The 13,961-nt window shown below is 42.3% G+C and overlaps 1 protein-coding gene and 1 long non-coding RNA gene across 4 annotated transcripts in view; one reads left to right on the top strand and one right to left on the bottom strand.

Moving 5' to 3' along the window:
- RIMKLA (ribosomal modification protein rimK like family member A) overlaps positions 1–13,961 on the bottom strand; it is a 72,303-nt gene that overhangs the window by 36,596 nt on the left and 21,746 nt on the right. Inside the window, exons 1-2 of one of the 2 annotated variants that reach the window (XM_016422542.2) lie at positions 3,168–3,283; positions 1,640–1,870 (exon numbers count right to left, since the gene is read on the bottom strand). In XM_016422542.2, the coding sequence (XP_016278028.1) occupies positions 1,640–1,870; positions 3,168–3,177 (241 nt within the window). In that variant the 5' untranslated portion in view covers positions 3,178–3,283. Of the gene's footprint in view, positions 1–1,639; positions 1,871–3,167; positions 3,284–13,961 lie in introns of those variants that run through there. The other variant, XM_001367017.3, reaches the window with a different exon arrangement.
- On the top strand, positions 3,402–13,660 carry LOC103100598 (uncharacterized). Of its 2 annotated transcripts, XR_008911492.1 has the most exons (3): positions 3,402–3,579; positions 3,662–4,324; positions 13,356–13,660. It is a non-coding gene; the product is annotated as an uncharacterized LOC103100598 (long non-coding RNA). The 2 variants fall into 2 exon arrangements; XR_001622555.2 differs by having other exon boundaries at positions 3,547–3,984.

Below are 13,961 nucleotides of genomic sequence, written 5' to 3'. Positions count from 1 at the left end.
TTCCCAAGACTCTTGAAGACCAGGGGTGGGCCAGCACGGAGAATTCAAGAAATGTTGCAAAGACTCTAGCCAGAATAGTCAGGACTTGAGAACCAAATACAACTCTGAATCAGGATGGATAAGGTTTCAGCCACCTCTACTGAAACTAGTTTGTCTCTAAGCGGATTAGGTAACCCTTTTACCAACAGAGTATGCATGACTCAGGACTCAAAAATAAGGTTCCATTGCCCAGGAGAGATCTTTGCCTAATGGGGAGGGAGCCTGGCAGTCCACATGGAGGGAATGTGATGAGGGGAAGAAGACTCCTGACAATATCTCAGTTCCTTTACTGTGGTCCAAGTACACAATGTCAACACCAAGTCACAGGGCAGAAAAGGATTTTCTCTTCGACTAGCAGAGCTCATTTACAAAAGGAACGATCACTTCAGAAAAGGGCTCAAGGTAAAATTTGGTCCAGGTACAAAATCACAGGTTAAGAAGAAGATATGTATGTATGTGTGTGCGTGCATGTATAGAAATATATATGTCATACAGATAGGTATAGGATCTGTAGATACAGAGATGTAGATAAGACAGTATGTGTGTGCATGTATACACAATGATTTAGATATAGAGATAAAAAGGACCGTCTATGCATGTATGTGTATATATGCCATATGTGTAGATCTATAGCTATAACTAGATATGACAAAGGACAGGATCAAAACACAAGTTAAGCAGTCAGTTAGCAGCTGTGGGTACGAGGCTTTGCTTATCTCTTGGCTGCCTTGTTGGCCAGAACTAACCCTAAAGCTATGGGATACAGTGCTCACCAGGCTTTCGACTTCATGGCATTAAGGTATAGTTGATATTGTTGGCAGCAGGGGACAGAAAACTAAATAATCAAGCTTATTGGAACTATACATAAAATGGAAACAAACAGGGTCTAAATGAGAGCCTAAAGCAAATAAAACATATGAGCTTTAGGACAGCTGCACAGCTAAGTTTGGGACAAGCAACACAGTCTAATGTGGCAGTCTGAACAGGAGAAATATGATTACATTCAGTTTCTGTTCAAAAATTGTAGGACAAATCCAACACATAATGCTTTTGTTGTTTAGTTGTTTTTTGTGACCCCATTTGAGGTTTTCTTGGCAGATACTGAAATGGTCTGCCGTTCCCTTCTTCAGTTCATTTTATAGATGAGGAAATTAAGAAAAAATAAAGCTAAATGGCTTGCCCAGGATCTCAAAGCTAGTAAGTGTCTGAGGCTGGATTTGAATTCAGGAAGATGAGTTTTCTTGACTCTAGACTCTGCCCTCTATCCATCACGCCACCAAAAAATGATAGGGGTATCCCAAGAAGAGGTGGTGGCGATGGTGGTGGTGGTGAAGAGGAACGGCCACTCAGGGGAGGCTGATCATGAAAGGCTTGAAGGTTCTGGAGGAAAGAGGGAGAGTGACTGAAAAGAGGGAAGAGGAGTGGAAATCCCAGGTGAAAGGCTAAGACACATTTGGAGAAAGAGCAAGATTAATATGACTGATAGAGAGGTTCCTTCTGAGGGAACAACAAAAGCTGTGAAGAGGTCTGGGTAGGGAATGACAGAAAGTTAGCAACAATTGAAGAGGTTAAAGTCTGGCCCTATTTCAAGGCAACTCACCGTAGGAAAACGTGTCTGGCATGGGGACCCCATGTCCAGCCAGCTCTTGGAATGTCCAAAACTTGTTGATGCAGTTCAGAATGCTCTGGGGGCGGTTGACCAGGCGGCAGCCTAGCTTCTCCAGGTGTCTCAAGACAGTGATGTCACTGTCCGACTGCACCGAAGGTGTGGGCACCCGTACAAGGACCACATCTGGGAATGTTGTCAAAGCCTTCTGGTTCACCTGCAAGCCTGAAAGAGAAGAACAAGATTGAGCATGGCAGGGGGTGGGGTGCAGCCAGAGGCCACCTCTCTGTGTCTACAAGGGTCCAGCAGCAAAGGCCTCCCCCTCACAGTCCTCAGGGACAAGCCTGTCCTGGAGGATGGACTTTGAAATGGTTATTCTGTTGTCAAAATGAAACAAAACACAACACAACACAGTCCAACTCGACATTCCCAACAAATGTGGACAGCAATGATTATGGCAAAACACTGGGGATCACCCAGAAGCAAGAGTAATAGACAGCGAATCCTACAGCTAGAAGGAATTTGGGGAGGTCATCTTACCCACGCCCCTGCTTCTACACAGAAGTCAAACCTAATGCTGTCATGTACAGGCTTCTCAGAGCGAAGGCTTAAAGAAAAGGGAATCATCTATTTCACTTAAGGAATTCAGATCTAATAATCCTTTAATGACAACTTAAAAAACAAAGACAAAAACCAGGCTTTTTTCCCTTTCTTAAAATCCTCAATACTCAGCACAGTGCCTGGCACATACTATGAGCTTAATAAATGCTACCTGAGAATATCTAGGTGGTTAGTAGATATCCAGACCTGAAGACAGGAAGTCCTGGGTTTAAATCTGACCTCAGACACTTCTTAGCTGTGTGGCCCTGGGCAAGTCACTTAACCTCAATTGCCTAGCCTTTACCACTCCTGCCTTAGAATAGAAGGTAAGAAATTTTTTTTAATGCTAACTTATTGATTTAAAAGATTGGCTACCAAGAATTAATCAAGTAAGAGTTTATCTGAGCATCTACTATGTACCCAAGACCCTGTGGATGATAGAGGTAAAGGGAGATGATAAACCATCTTTCTAAATGTATCCTCAGCACTTTCCCCCATAATATAGCACACAATGGACAGCCACCAGTTTCAAAGCAATTCATCTTCCCTAACTTAAGCAGGTGCTGGTTGCTGAACCAAGTAAGTGGAATGAGACATCTGATGGATGCTAAGGAGATAGCAAACAGGTCACATTCTTTGGTGAGGGAAATATCAGAAATGAGGCAGGAAAAAACAACAATCCCTTATAACGCTGACTCACAAATTCCTTCTCCCATTTTAACAGGGTAAGGAGAGGAGAAAAATTATTCTGAGAAATTACTACCAATAATGGCTAGCATTTATAATAAAATATTAAATATATTTATATAATATATAGTTGTATTTGTGAAAATATGTACATATACATGTAAAATACACATGAAATACAAAAATAGCACTTTAAGGTTTGTGAAGTGCTTTAAGAAATATGATCTCATCTTACTAATGCCCATGCCTATGCTGATGGAGTAAACCTTAGAGACCAGGGCACAATTACAATTTGCTTCAGAGCTAGCAAAAATGATTTCTACTATGATGATAATGCTGTGAAATAGGTTATTTAGGTACTACCAGTGAGGAAATGAGATCAGACAGGCAAAGTAACTTGCTCATAATTGCATTGTGAGTCATAGAGGCAGGATTTGAACCCACATCACCCTGACTCTATGCCTAGCACTCTATTTAGTATACCAACTGGCTTCTAGGTGATTTCCTCCTTACCTCTTTCTCCCATTCCTCTGAGGATTCTGAAGAATGTTGTCTCCTTTTTTTACCTTTCAGAAAGCAGCTGCTTCACACTTATTGGAGCCTTGAACAGCTGCTGGTGACAACCTCAGGGAGACCATTGAGGGGTGGTGAGTAGAAAGTAATGAGAAGTAGCGAAGGGGAGGACCACTTTTTTTATATGTCCTCAATTATTATATATCCTTACTCTAGAAAAAGCACAAGAGCCAGACCAACACCGCCTAGAGAGACAATGGTACTGAATAAGGCAGAAGACTTATGGAAATTCTGCCACTGGATGAGAAAAATGACTTTGCAACAGAAAAATAACCTTGAGAAATGCGAAGCAGTAGAAGCTTCTGGCTTTTGGACCCCCCCAAAAAAAACACATGGACAGATAAACTTTTATAGGGAAAAAATGAATTACTCAGAAAAATATCAACAATGAACAAGTGGATGAAGACAGCTCAGCCTCAACATGTGGGTTCACAAACACCTAGAGAATCTTACCAGAATTTCATCTCTCTTCTCCAAAGGTAAAAGCTTTGGGCTTGGCTCATTCCAACTGGAGCCTTTAATAAATGAAGACTGGAGCCGGTTAAGGTGGAGCCCAACAGGCTCAGGGAAAGCAGTTATCTACACTCTATTTCTCTGGGATCCATGCTGTCTGTCCATCCCTGCGCTGGGAGATACATGATTGGTTTAAAGAGAGAGTCACTGGTCCAATCACATTTCTGCCCCTCTTCTGAGTTTTGCCCCATGACAGGGTTGGTACGTTGTCCCCACTTTGCCACCACACCTTCTGTCCTCACCCCACTCACTGCCACAATTCTGATAGGAGGGGAAAGGCTGCCAAAGCCAATGGCTTCTGGACAAGTAAGTTTCCCCAACAACTACTGGGAAAGTGGTCAAGCTGCCAGGGAGGTAAAGGCAAAGGAAGGGAAAGAAGAAGGGTAAGAGCAGAGGAAAGGGGAACTGACCAAGAAATGGGTTTCATCATGCCATTGGGAGGGTGCCTCCTAGGCTAGAGAGAAATAGGGATGTGGGAGGCAGGAGGTTCAGTAAGGTGGAGGAAGAGAAGAGGGACAAAGAACAAAGCCAAATCTGCTACCAGAAACTCCGGGTTACTTGGCTGCATGACTGACTCATGGTCAAATTATAAAGAAAGGATAATGGTTTTAGAGCTAGCAGTTATTTAGTCTGATACTTTCATTTTACAGAGAAGGACACTGAGGACAGAGAGGTTATGTGACTTGTCCCAGGCCACACATAGCTACGGTGGCAGAGCCAGGACTCAGACTGGGTCCTCTGGACTCCAAATCAAGAACTCACTGTTTGCTGCTTTGCTTAAGATTTCCTTTTTGCTGAGACTCCCCATTCTGTGTCCCTCCCCATGCTGTATATATGCAGCCTCTTCTTGCTTTCTCTCCTCCCTCTCTCTCCTCTGTCAAAGCTTGCTCTTAGGAAAGGATCTCACTAGCTGAGTCATGATGAGCTATACTTGACCAATAAAGCTTAATGTACTACTTCTTTCAAGGTTGGTTTTAACAACACATGAGAAAACAGCCCGAAGGAATAAGTTCTTAATTATGGAATGTCAGCCATGGCTGAGCAGGTGGGGGTGGAGATAGCTTTAGGAAAAGGGACCTTTTCCAAGCCTTCAAATCATCTCAGTTTGGTTGACTGCAAATGCTAGAAAGTCCAGAATACAAAAGGAAGGTGGGGTGTGTGTGTGTGTGTGTGTGTGTGTGTGTGTGTGTGTGTGTGTGTGTGTGTGTCTGTCTGTCTGTCTGTCTGTCTGTCTGTCTGTCAGGGGCTGAAGGGAAGGCAAAGTAGGGTGTGTCTTTTGGTCTCCAACAGTCTTTTCATATGATCAAGTATGTAACCCAGTGTTTGAGACATAAATCTGACAAAGAAATATGTATTCAACTTCCTTCAGTGGAAACTGAAAATAGTTTTTGTGATTTCCACTGGCCTTTTGGTTTTTAGCTGCGAGTGGCTGCTGCTCATCTCTGCCTTCTTACCACTGGTCCTTTTGGTCTTGGGATTTACTAGGTTTAGCCTCAACTTGGGCATTTGAGGGAAGCCAGACCAAGCTCTGTTTTACTATTTATTGTCCATTATGTATGAAGAGGAAACTGCCATGGCTAATCCTGCTGGATTATCACTGTGCCCCCAAGCCCCAAGGATGTGTCCAGTTTTAAACTCTGCATGAGGCTGATCATCTGCTAGGAATAGGTGCCTTCAAGTCTGAAAAAAAAACACAGTTATAGGCAGAACTGAAAATCTACTTTGCCACAGGAACCATTCATTCAAAAGATATTTAGTAAGTTCTTAGGGTACGACTGCTGTAGATTGGCTGTATGGCACAATCTTCCCTCAAGGTACAGAAGGTGCACTATTATACTTACAAAGGGTTACCAAAGAATGTCGATTCACTCCTATTAGACAGATTAAATGTATTACGAAGAAAACTGAGACCAGGTACCCTCTCTCATTTCCATCAGAACCTTGTTCTACTGATCATAGCCCTCCCCTCTTAAACACCAATCTCTCTTCTGTACAAAGCATGCTTAGGTCATTTCACCTTTTAACAACAACAAAAAAAGGCAAAACCTTACTTTCAACTTTCATCCACACCCTTTATGCCAAAACTGACTGAAAGATTTAAACCCATTGCCCATGACTTCTCCCCCTCTACACTCTCTGTGGAAGTCTCCACTGTCCTTTAGCCCCCCGAGGGCCACAACCTCAGGGTCCTCTTCCACTTCTCTGTCTTGCTCTAATCAATTGTCCTCTGGTCATCTGTTTCTCTGCAGCTTCTCTGGCCCCCGTTCCCTTTTCTCCGTTCACATAAGGAATCACCACCCTAGTTCAGGTCCTCACTACCTCCTGCCTAGACTGCTGAAATAGCCTTCTAGTTGATTTTCTCTCTTTAAATCTCTTCCCTCTCTAATGTGTCTTTCCAAAAGCTACCAGAGTGATTTTCCTCAAGATTTTCTCAGTCTGACTCTGGCAGCAAGGTGGTCCAGTGGACAGAGAGCCAGGTGTGGAGATAGGAGGTCCTGGGTTCAAAGATGACCTTGGATACTTCCCAGTTGTATAACCCGGGCAAGTCACTTAACTCCTGTTGCTTAGCCCTTATTGCTCTTCTGTCTTGGAACTGATACTTAGTATTGATTTTAAGACAAGGTAAGAGTTAAAAAAAAAACCCAACTCTATACATTTGGCACTGGTGGCCAATCAATTAAATCAACAAGCATTTATGAAATGTTACTATGCGCCAGGCCCTGCTGTGCATGGCTCTGCAGACAAAGACAAAAAGGAGCTCCAAGCCTGTGCCAGATGTGTACAAAGCAGATGCCCAAGGTCACGTCACAAGAAGGGGATGGCACCGAGTGCTGAGGGCCTCCTACAGACGCCAGCACGTGAGCTGAGCTCGCTGAAGTTATTGACACTTGCTTAGCCTGAGTCTCAAAGGCAACCAGGAATTCCAAGAGACTGGGGGGGGGGGTCAGGGAGGGGGCAAGTTTTCCAAGCAAGAGGGCCAGCCAAAGCCAAGGGCAAAGAGGCAGGAGGAGCATCATGGTGAGAAGTAGAAATGGGCCAGTGTGGCAGGGCCGCAGAGCGAGTGATTGACTTTCCTCCTGCTGGGGCCTGTGATACAGCATTCCTCTGGTTCTTTCTGGCTCCTTATCATCTTCCTACACCCTAATAGTTGGCATTCTCCATGGCTTTATTCCTGGCACTCGTCCTCTCTTTCCTCCCCCTTCTTGGTGAGCTCATCCATTCCTAAGGCTTCAACTAGCATCACCTCTGCCCAAATGACCTCCGAAGCTTTCTCTTTCATTCTGATTTGGCTCCCAAGTCCTAGACCTGAAGAGCCCACAGTCTGGGGTGCCTCTATACACTGATTTTTGAAACCCTCACCTTCCATCTTGGGATCAACACTGTGTATTTGTTCCAAGACAGAAGAGCAGTAAGGGCTAGGCAATGGGGGCTAAGTGACTTGCCCAGGGTCTCACAGTAAGGAAGTCTCTGAGGCCAGATTTGGCTTAGGTCCTTCTCCTAACTCCAGCCCTGGCTCTCTATCCACTCAGTCACCTCTACACTTAAATATAATTTCAGCACTTCAAATTCAACACAATGGTCAGTAAGGAGACTTGTTTTCAAATTCTGCTTTTTGCCCAGAGATTCTAGAACAAGGGGGCAATACATCCACTGACAGAGCTCACAGAACACCTTCTACACTAAACCCCCAAAAGACAACTCCCAGGAATGTAATTGCCAAATTCCAAAGCTATCAAACAAAAGAAAAAATCCTACAGGAAGCCAGAAAAAGACAATTTAGATATAAAGGAATGCCAATCAGGGTCACCCAAGACCTTGCAAGTTCTACGCTGAATGATCGTAAGGCATGGAACATGATCTTCAGAAAGGCAAGAGAGCTGGGTCTTCAACCAAGAATCAGCTACCCAGCAAAACTGACTATATACTTCCAAGGGAAAGTATGGGCATTCAACAAAATAGAAGACTTCCAACTTTTTGCAAAGAAAAGACCAGAGCTCTGTGGAAAGTTTGATACCGAAAATCAAAGAGCAAGGAATACCTGAAAAGGTAAATATTAAGGAAAGGGGAAAAATGTTATCTTCTTTTACTCAAACTCTCTTCTATAAGGACTACATTTATATCAACCTATGTATACTAATATGTGGGGAAAATGTAATGTATAAATAGGGGGTAAAGAAAGACCAAATAGAATAATGGTTCTCACACAAAGATTCACAGGGGAAGGGGAGGGGAAGAAAACTCCTATAAGAAGGAGAGGAAGAGAGGGGGGGGGGTTACTTAAACCTCAATCTCAGGGAAATCAACTCTGAGAGGGAAAAACATCCAGATCCATTGGGATCTTGAATTCTATCTTACCCAACAAGGGTAAGGAGAAGGGAAAACCAAGGGGGGGAGGGGGAGAGGGAGAACAAAAAGGGAGGGAAAGAGAGGGGGGAGGGGGAGGGAACAAAAGGGAGGGACTAAAAAGGGAAACATCAAGGGAGGGGACAAGGGGGACTGATTCAAAGTAAATCACTGGACTAAAAGGTAGAGCCGAAGAAGAAAAGGTTAGAATTAGGGAAGGCAATCAAAATGCCAGGGAGTCCACAAATGACAATCATAACTTTGAACGTGAATGGGATGAACTCACCCATAAAACGTAGACGAATAGCTGAATGGATTAGAATCCAAAACCCTACCATATGTTGTCTTCAAGAAACACACATGAGGCGGGTTGACACCCACAAGGTCAGAATTAAAGGATGGAGTAAGACCTTCTGGGCCTCAACTGATAGAAAGAAGGCAGGAGTGGTAATCATGATATCAAATTCTGCTTTTACGTCTTTACTGACTGTAACTATGGGCAGATTACAAACATCTCAGAGCCTCAATTTTCTCATTTATAAAATGAGCATAACAATCCTTGCTCTGTCTACCTACGGCTGTTTGTGAGGAAAGAACTCTATAAACTTTATAATAAATGTGAGTTTTATCTCATATCAAATTATCAAATTCCTACTTCTCCAAGTAATTTTCTAATTTCTTTAAAAAATTTTTTTAAATTCTGATCTTCCATTTTTGAATCATACTGAATATTGGTTCCAAGGCAGAAGAGCAGTAAGGGCTGGGGAATGAGGATTAAGTGACTTGCCCAGGGTCACACAGCTGGAAAGTGTCTGAGACTGGATGTGAGCTCAGGACCTCCTATCTCTAGGCCTGGCTCTCAAACCACCTAGCTGCCCCTTTAATCTCTTTCTATCAATAGCACCATCAACCTCCCTAAGACTTAAAAACTTAAGTCATCTTTGATTTTTATCTATCATTCCTACCCTATCTTTTGATTGATAACATTTGATTTCTATCAGAACTTTGTACACATCTATTGTCCACTCCCATGTCAAGCCCTGAAGCTGGATTTGAATAGTTTTTCCTCACTCTGGCTCTAAGTGTTCTATCCACTAAGCCACCCAGCTCACATAGTACCTGGCAAATAGTAAGAACTTAATAAACTAGGGGAGAGGGAGGGGGCAGTTGGTGATGCAGTGGATTCAAAGCTAGGACTAGAGATGGGAGGTCCTGGGTTCAAATCTGTCCTCAGGCACTTCCTAGCTATGTGACTCTGGACAAGTCACTTAACCCCCATTGCCTAGCCCTTACCATGCTTCTGCCTTGGAACCAATACAGATTCTAAAGTGGAATGTAAGGATTTATTTTTTTTTAAAAAGAACTTAATAAATGCTTTTTGCCTCAGATACTTCCTTGCTGTGTGACTGTAGGCAAGTCACTTAACCCCAATTATTTAGCCCTTACTGCTCTTCTGCCTTGGAACCAATACTGTGTTCTAAGTCAGAAGGTAAATGTTTATTTAAAAATTCCATTAGTGTCAATGCAATGTCCCTGAACAATCTGCAGGGATCTAAAAAATACTACCCACAAGCAGAGGATAAACTGTGGGAGTAAAAACACGGATGAAAAGCAACTGCTTGACTACAGGGTTGGAGGAGATAAGACTGAGGAGAGACTCTAAATGAACACTCTAATGCAAATTCCAACAACAGGGAAATGGGTTCGAGTCAAGAACACATGTGATAACCAGTGGAATCGTGCGTAGGCTATGGGAGAGGGAAAGGTGGTAGGAGAGGGGGTGGGGAGGAAAAGAAAATGATCTTTGTTTCCAGTGAATAATGTATGGAAACGACCAAATAAAATTATGTTTAAAAAAATAAAAAATATATATTTTTATTGATTGATCAATTATCTTTCATCATTACAAAAGCTAACATTTATATAATCTGTTTTATGAAGTATTTTATATATATCAGCTCATTTGATCCTCACAGTACCCCTGAGAAATAGATATTATATTCTTTTTTTTTTTAAACCTTACTTTCTCTCTTAGTACCAATTCCAAGACTGAAGGACAAGCAAGGGCTAGGCAAATGGGGTTAAGTGACTTGGTCCAGGGTCACACAGCAAGGAAGTGTCTAAGGTTATATTTGAATCCAGGTCCTCCTGTCTCCAAGTCTGGTGCTCTATCAGCAGCTGCTCCTGCTGCAAACATTCTTATCCTTATTTTATCAATTAGAAAACTGAGGTTCAGAAGTGCTGGGCAATACTTACTCAGATAGTAAATGGAAGAACTAGGATTTGTACCCAGTTCTCTGCTTATGTCAATTCCTCTATTCTGTTCTATATATACTGCATTGTTATATACTATTATACTGGTCCCCTGACAAGTTTCCTCACCCTTCATCTCTTCTCTATCCAGTCTATCCTGCACACACAGCCAAATAAGTCTTTCTAAATGTCTCGAGAACTTCTGGTCACAACCCATGCTACCCAACCCCTCAGATGAGAAAATAGTGGGTCAAAGAGTTTAAATAACTCACCCAAGGTTCCAGAGATAGCACAGCCAAGACAAATACTTGTCTTCTGACACCCACTCGATGCTCTTTCCACTGACCAAATCCAACTTGGCTGACAGTACCAAAGGTGGGTGCTCTTACAGGGATCAAAAGGACTAAATCTCAAAACAGTTGATTCAGTAGTCAGCAGGATGAAGCCTAAACATTTTTTTAAAGGAAAAATAGATTGCTTGTCTTCTCAATGAGTGGGGTAGGGACTAGACAGAGGGAGAGAATCCAGAATTCAAATTAAAAAAAAATTAATGTCAAGGGGAAGTCAAGTGGCTTAGTGGATTGAGAACCAGGCCCAGAGATGGGCAATCCTGGGTTCAAATCTGACCTCAGACAGTGAGTAAGGATTTATTTTTTTCCCGCTGTATGACCCTGGGCAAGTCACTTAACGCCCATTGCCTACCCCTTATTGTTCTTTTACCTTAGAACCAATACACAGTATTGATTCTAAGATGGAAGGAAAGGGTTTATAAATACATATATTATATGTATATATATATATATACATATATACACAGGTAGGTTGTAGGTAAAAAATCTCCCCAAAAGGTAATTATTCTGAGAATCAGTCTGGAAAAACCATGTCCATATTAAATCAAGCCACAAAATAAATAGACTTCATCATGTGCAACAGCAAAGAAATGTTATTTTATTGTAAAATGGAACAGAAATCATCTAGATCAATGACACATGTAAATCCCAATGGAATTGTGTGTCCACTACAGGAGGGGGTGGGGAAAGGGGAGGGAAAGAACACAAATCTTGTAACCATGGGAAAAATATTCCAAATTAATTAATTAAATAAAAAGTTCCAAATTAAAAAAAAAGAAATCATCTAGAAACAAGCACCCCATCATTTTTAAAAGAAAGGAAATTTATCACTAAAAACTATTAACAGTAGGGTGAAAATGAATGAACACAATTAGAAGTATGGGTGGAGATGAACTTGGAGAGTTCACCTTCGCCTAGTTTAGGGAGGAGGAGGTATTTAACCTACTTCATGTTGCATCCAGTGCTGGAGTACACCTGTCAAAGCAGTCGTGTGAAGTTCCCTTTGCCAGTGAGCATTCAGGTTACAGATCTGGGAAGGTTACTGGAGCCGAGATGGGGGTTAGTCTGGTATTTCTTCCCATTTCCCTCTCTTTAGGTTTTGTGCAGTCCTGGTTACTGGGAAGACAGACAGAAGCTCATGTGCTATGCCCATTTTTCCTCCAGTGTTTGCATTGGGGCCAGGCCACCACATATCAAAGAGGAGATCTGAGCTGAGATGACCTGAGAACTGCCTATCTGATCCGCCTTGGCTGAGCTCACTTGCCCATCGCTGAAAAAGATCATCCAGTGGGCAGGCAGCTTACCATTTGAAGAATGGAGAACTCTCAATTATCCACCTCGGTGGACAGATGTAGAGGAAGTGATCATCCAAAATGATGGGAAAATCCACTTAGAGCTGACTTTAGGTGGATTCCTGCCCTTCCAAGTTGAATGTCTGCACAGTACTTCTGGTAACTGAGTTCAAACAGATGACTTGACAAGGGAAGAGCTGGCAAGCTTTCTCATCCTGCCCCCGACTCGACACCTCCCTGTACATTTCACTCAGCATTACCTCTCAGACTGATGGAAAACACCAACCTAAGCAGAAGCTTGAGCCTCCCCAAGGGAGGTAACTCTCATGGACTGGAAGGGCGGATTGTTTGCCAGTAAGAACAAATGGAAATAGGGTAGCGGTGGACAAATAGCACAAGGAAACGAAGTGGTTGTCTGAAAGCATTTAAGAGGAAAGATGGACCCTTGCCCCAAGATGCAGCAGCAGGGAATCCATGGGCAGAGTTGAATAATATAAATTTCCTTGAGTTTGCTTAAAACAAAAGTTTTATATTCAACCAAAAATGGTCTGGGAGTAGGGGTTTGTGCAAACTTGTAGAACTAACAAAAAAAGAAGTAGATACAGGAATCATTATTGTTTCAAAAATGCAAACTTTCTAAAAGACTTACATGTTGCAAAACCCAGTGGAATTTCTCTTTGGCTATGGGAGGGGGTTTGGGGGAGGGTGGGAAAGAACATAAATCATATAATCATGGAAAATATTCTAAATTAATTAATTAAATAAAATTTTCAATTAAAAAATAAACAAATAAAAATAGCTAAGTCAAAAAAAAAATCAAAGACACATGTTTATAGAAAGATTCACAGAATTTCAGAAGTAGAAGGAAACCCAGAGGCCATCTGGTCTAGCCCAAATCTAACAGTTGTCTAGTGATGGGATAGCTCATTCCACTTTTGAACAGCTTTGTCCAAACCTCCTATAGTCAACATTGATTTCTCTGTAATTTTCACTCATTGCTGCTAGTTTGACTCTCTGAGCTAAGCAGAGCCCTAATCCCTTTTCCACAAGTCAGCCTTTCTAATACTTGATAGTTATCATGAATTTCCTCTTTTCCAGAATAAATGTCTCAATCCATCTTCAGATGCTCTGGGTTTGGAGTCGTTCCTCGTTCCAGTTACCCTCCTCAGGACACATCTCGGGTTGTAAAAAATGTGGCGTCCTGAACAACACCCTGGATATGGTCTGACAAAGGCAGAAGACCAACAAGGCTACCAGCTGCCTCATTCCTAATTCATTCTGCATGGTTCCATTAATGCTGAATAAGACTCCCATAAGCTTTTTCTCATAAGCTGCCATGTCAACACTATTGATTCATACTCAGTTTCTAGTCTACTAAAACCCATAAGTCTTTTCTGTTCAAACTGCTATGTAGTCATGCCTTCTCAACCCTGGACTTCTGCTGATGTTTTAAAAACCAAGTGGGGGAAGCAGCTAGGTGATTCAATGAATAGAGCACCAGGAGACAGGGGGGTCCTGGGTTCAAATCCGACCTCAGGTACTTCATGGCTGTGTGACCCTGGGCAAGTCACTTAACCCCCATTGCTTAGTCCTTACTGCTTTTCTGCCTCAGAACCCATACTTGGTATTGATTCTAAGACAGACAGTACATGTTTTTTTATTTAAAAAAACAAGTGAAAGACTGTGTTTATCTTTACTAAATGG

This window comes from Monodelphis domestica, chromosome 4 (assembly GCF_027887165.1).
Source record: "Monodelphis domestica isolate mMonDom1 chromosome 4, mMonDom1.pri, whole genome shotgun sequence".
Taxonomy (NCBI): domain Eukaryota; kingdom Metazoa; phylum Chordata; class Mammalia; order Didelphimorphia; family Didelphidae; genus Monodelphis; species Monodelphis domestica.
The sequence above is the reverse complement of the archived record's forward strand: the minus strand, read 5'-3'. Positions and strand labels throughout refer to the sequence as shown.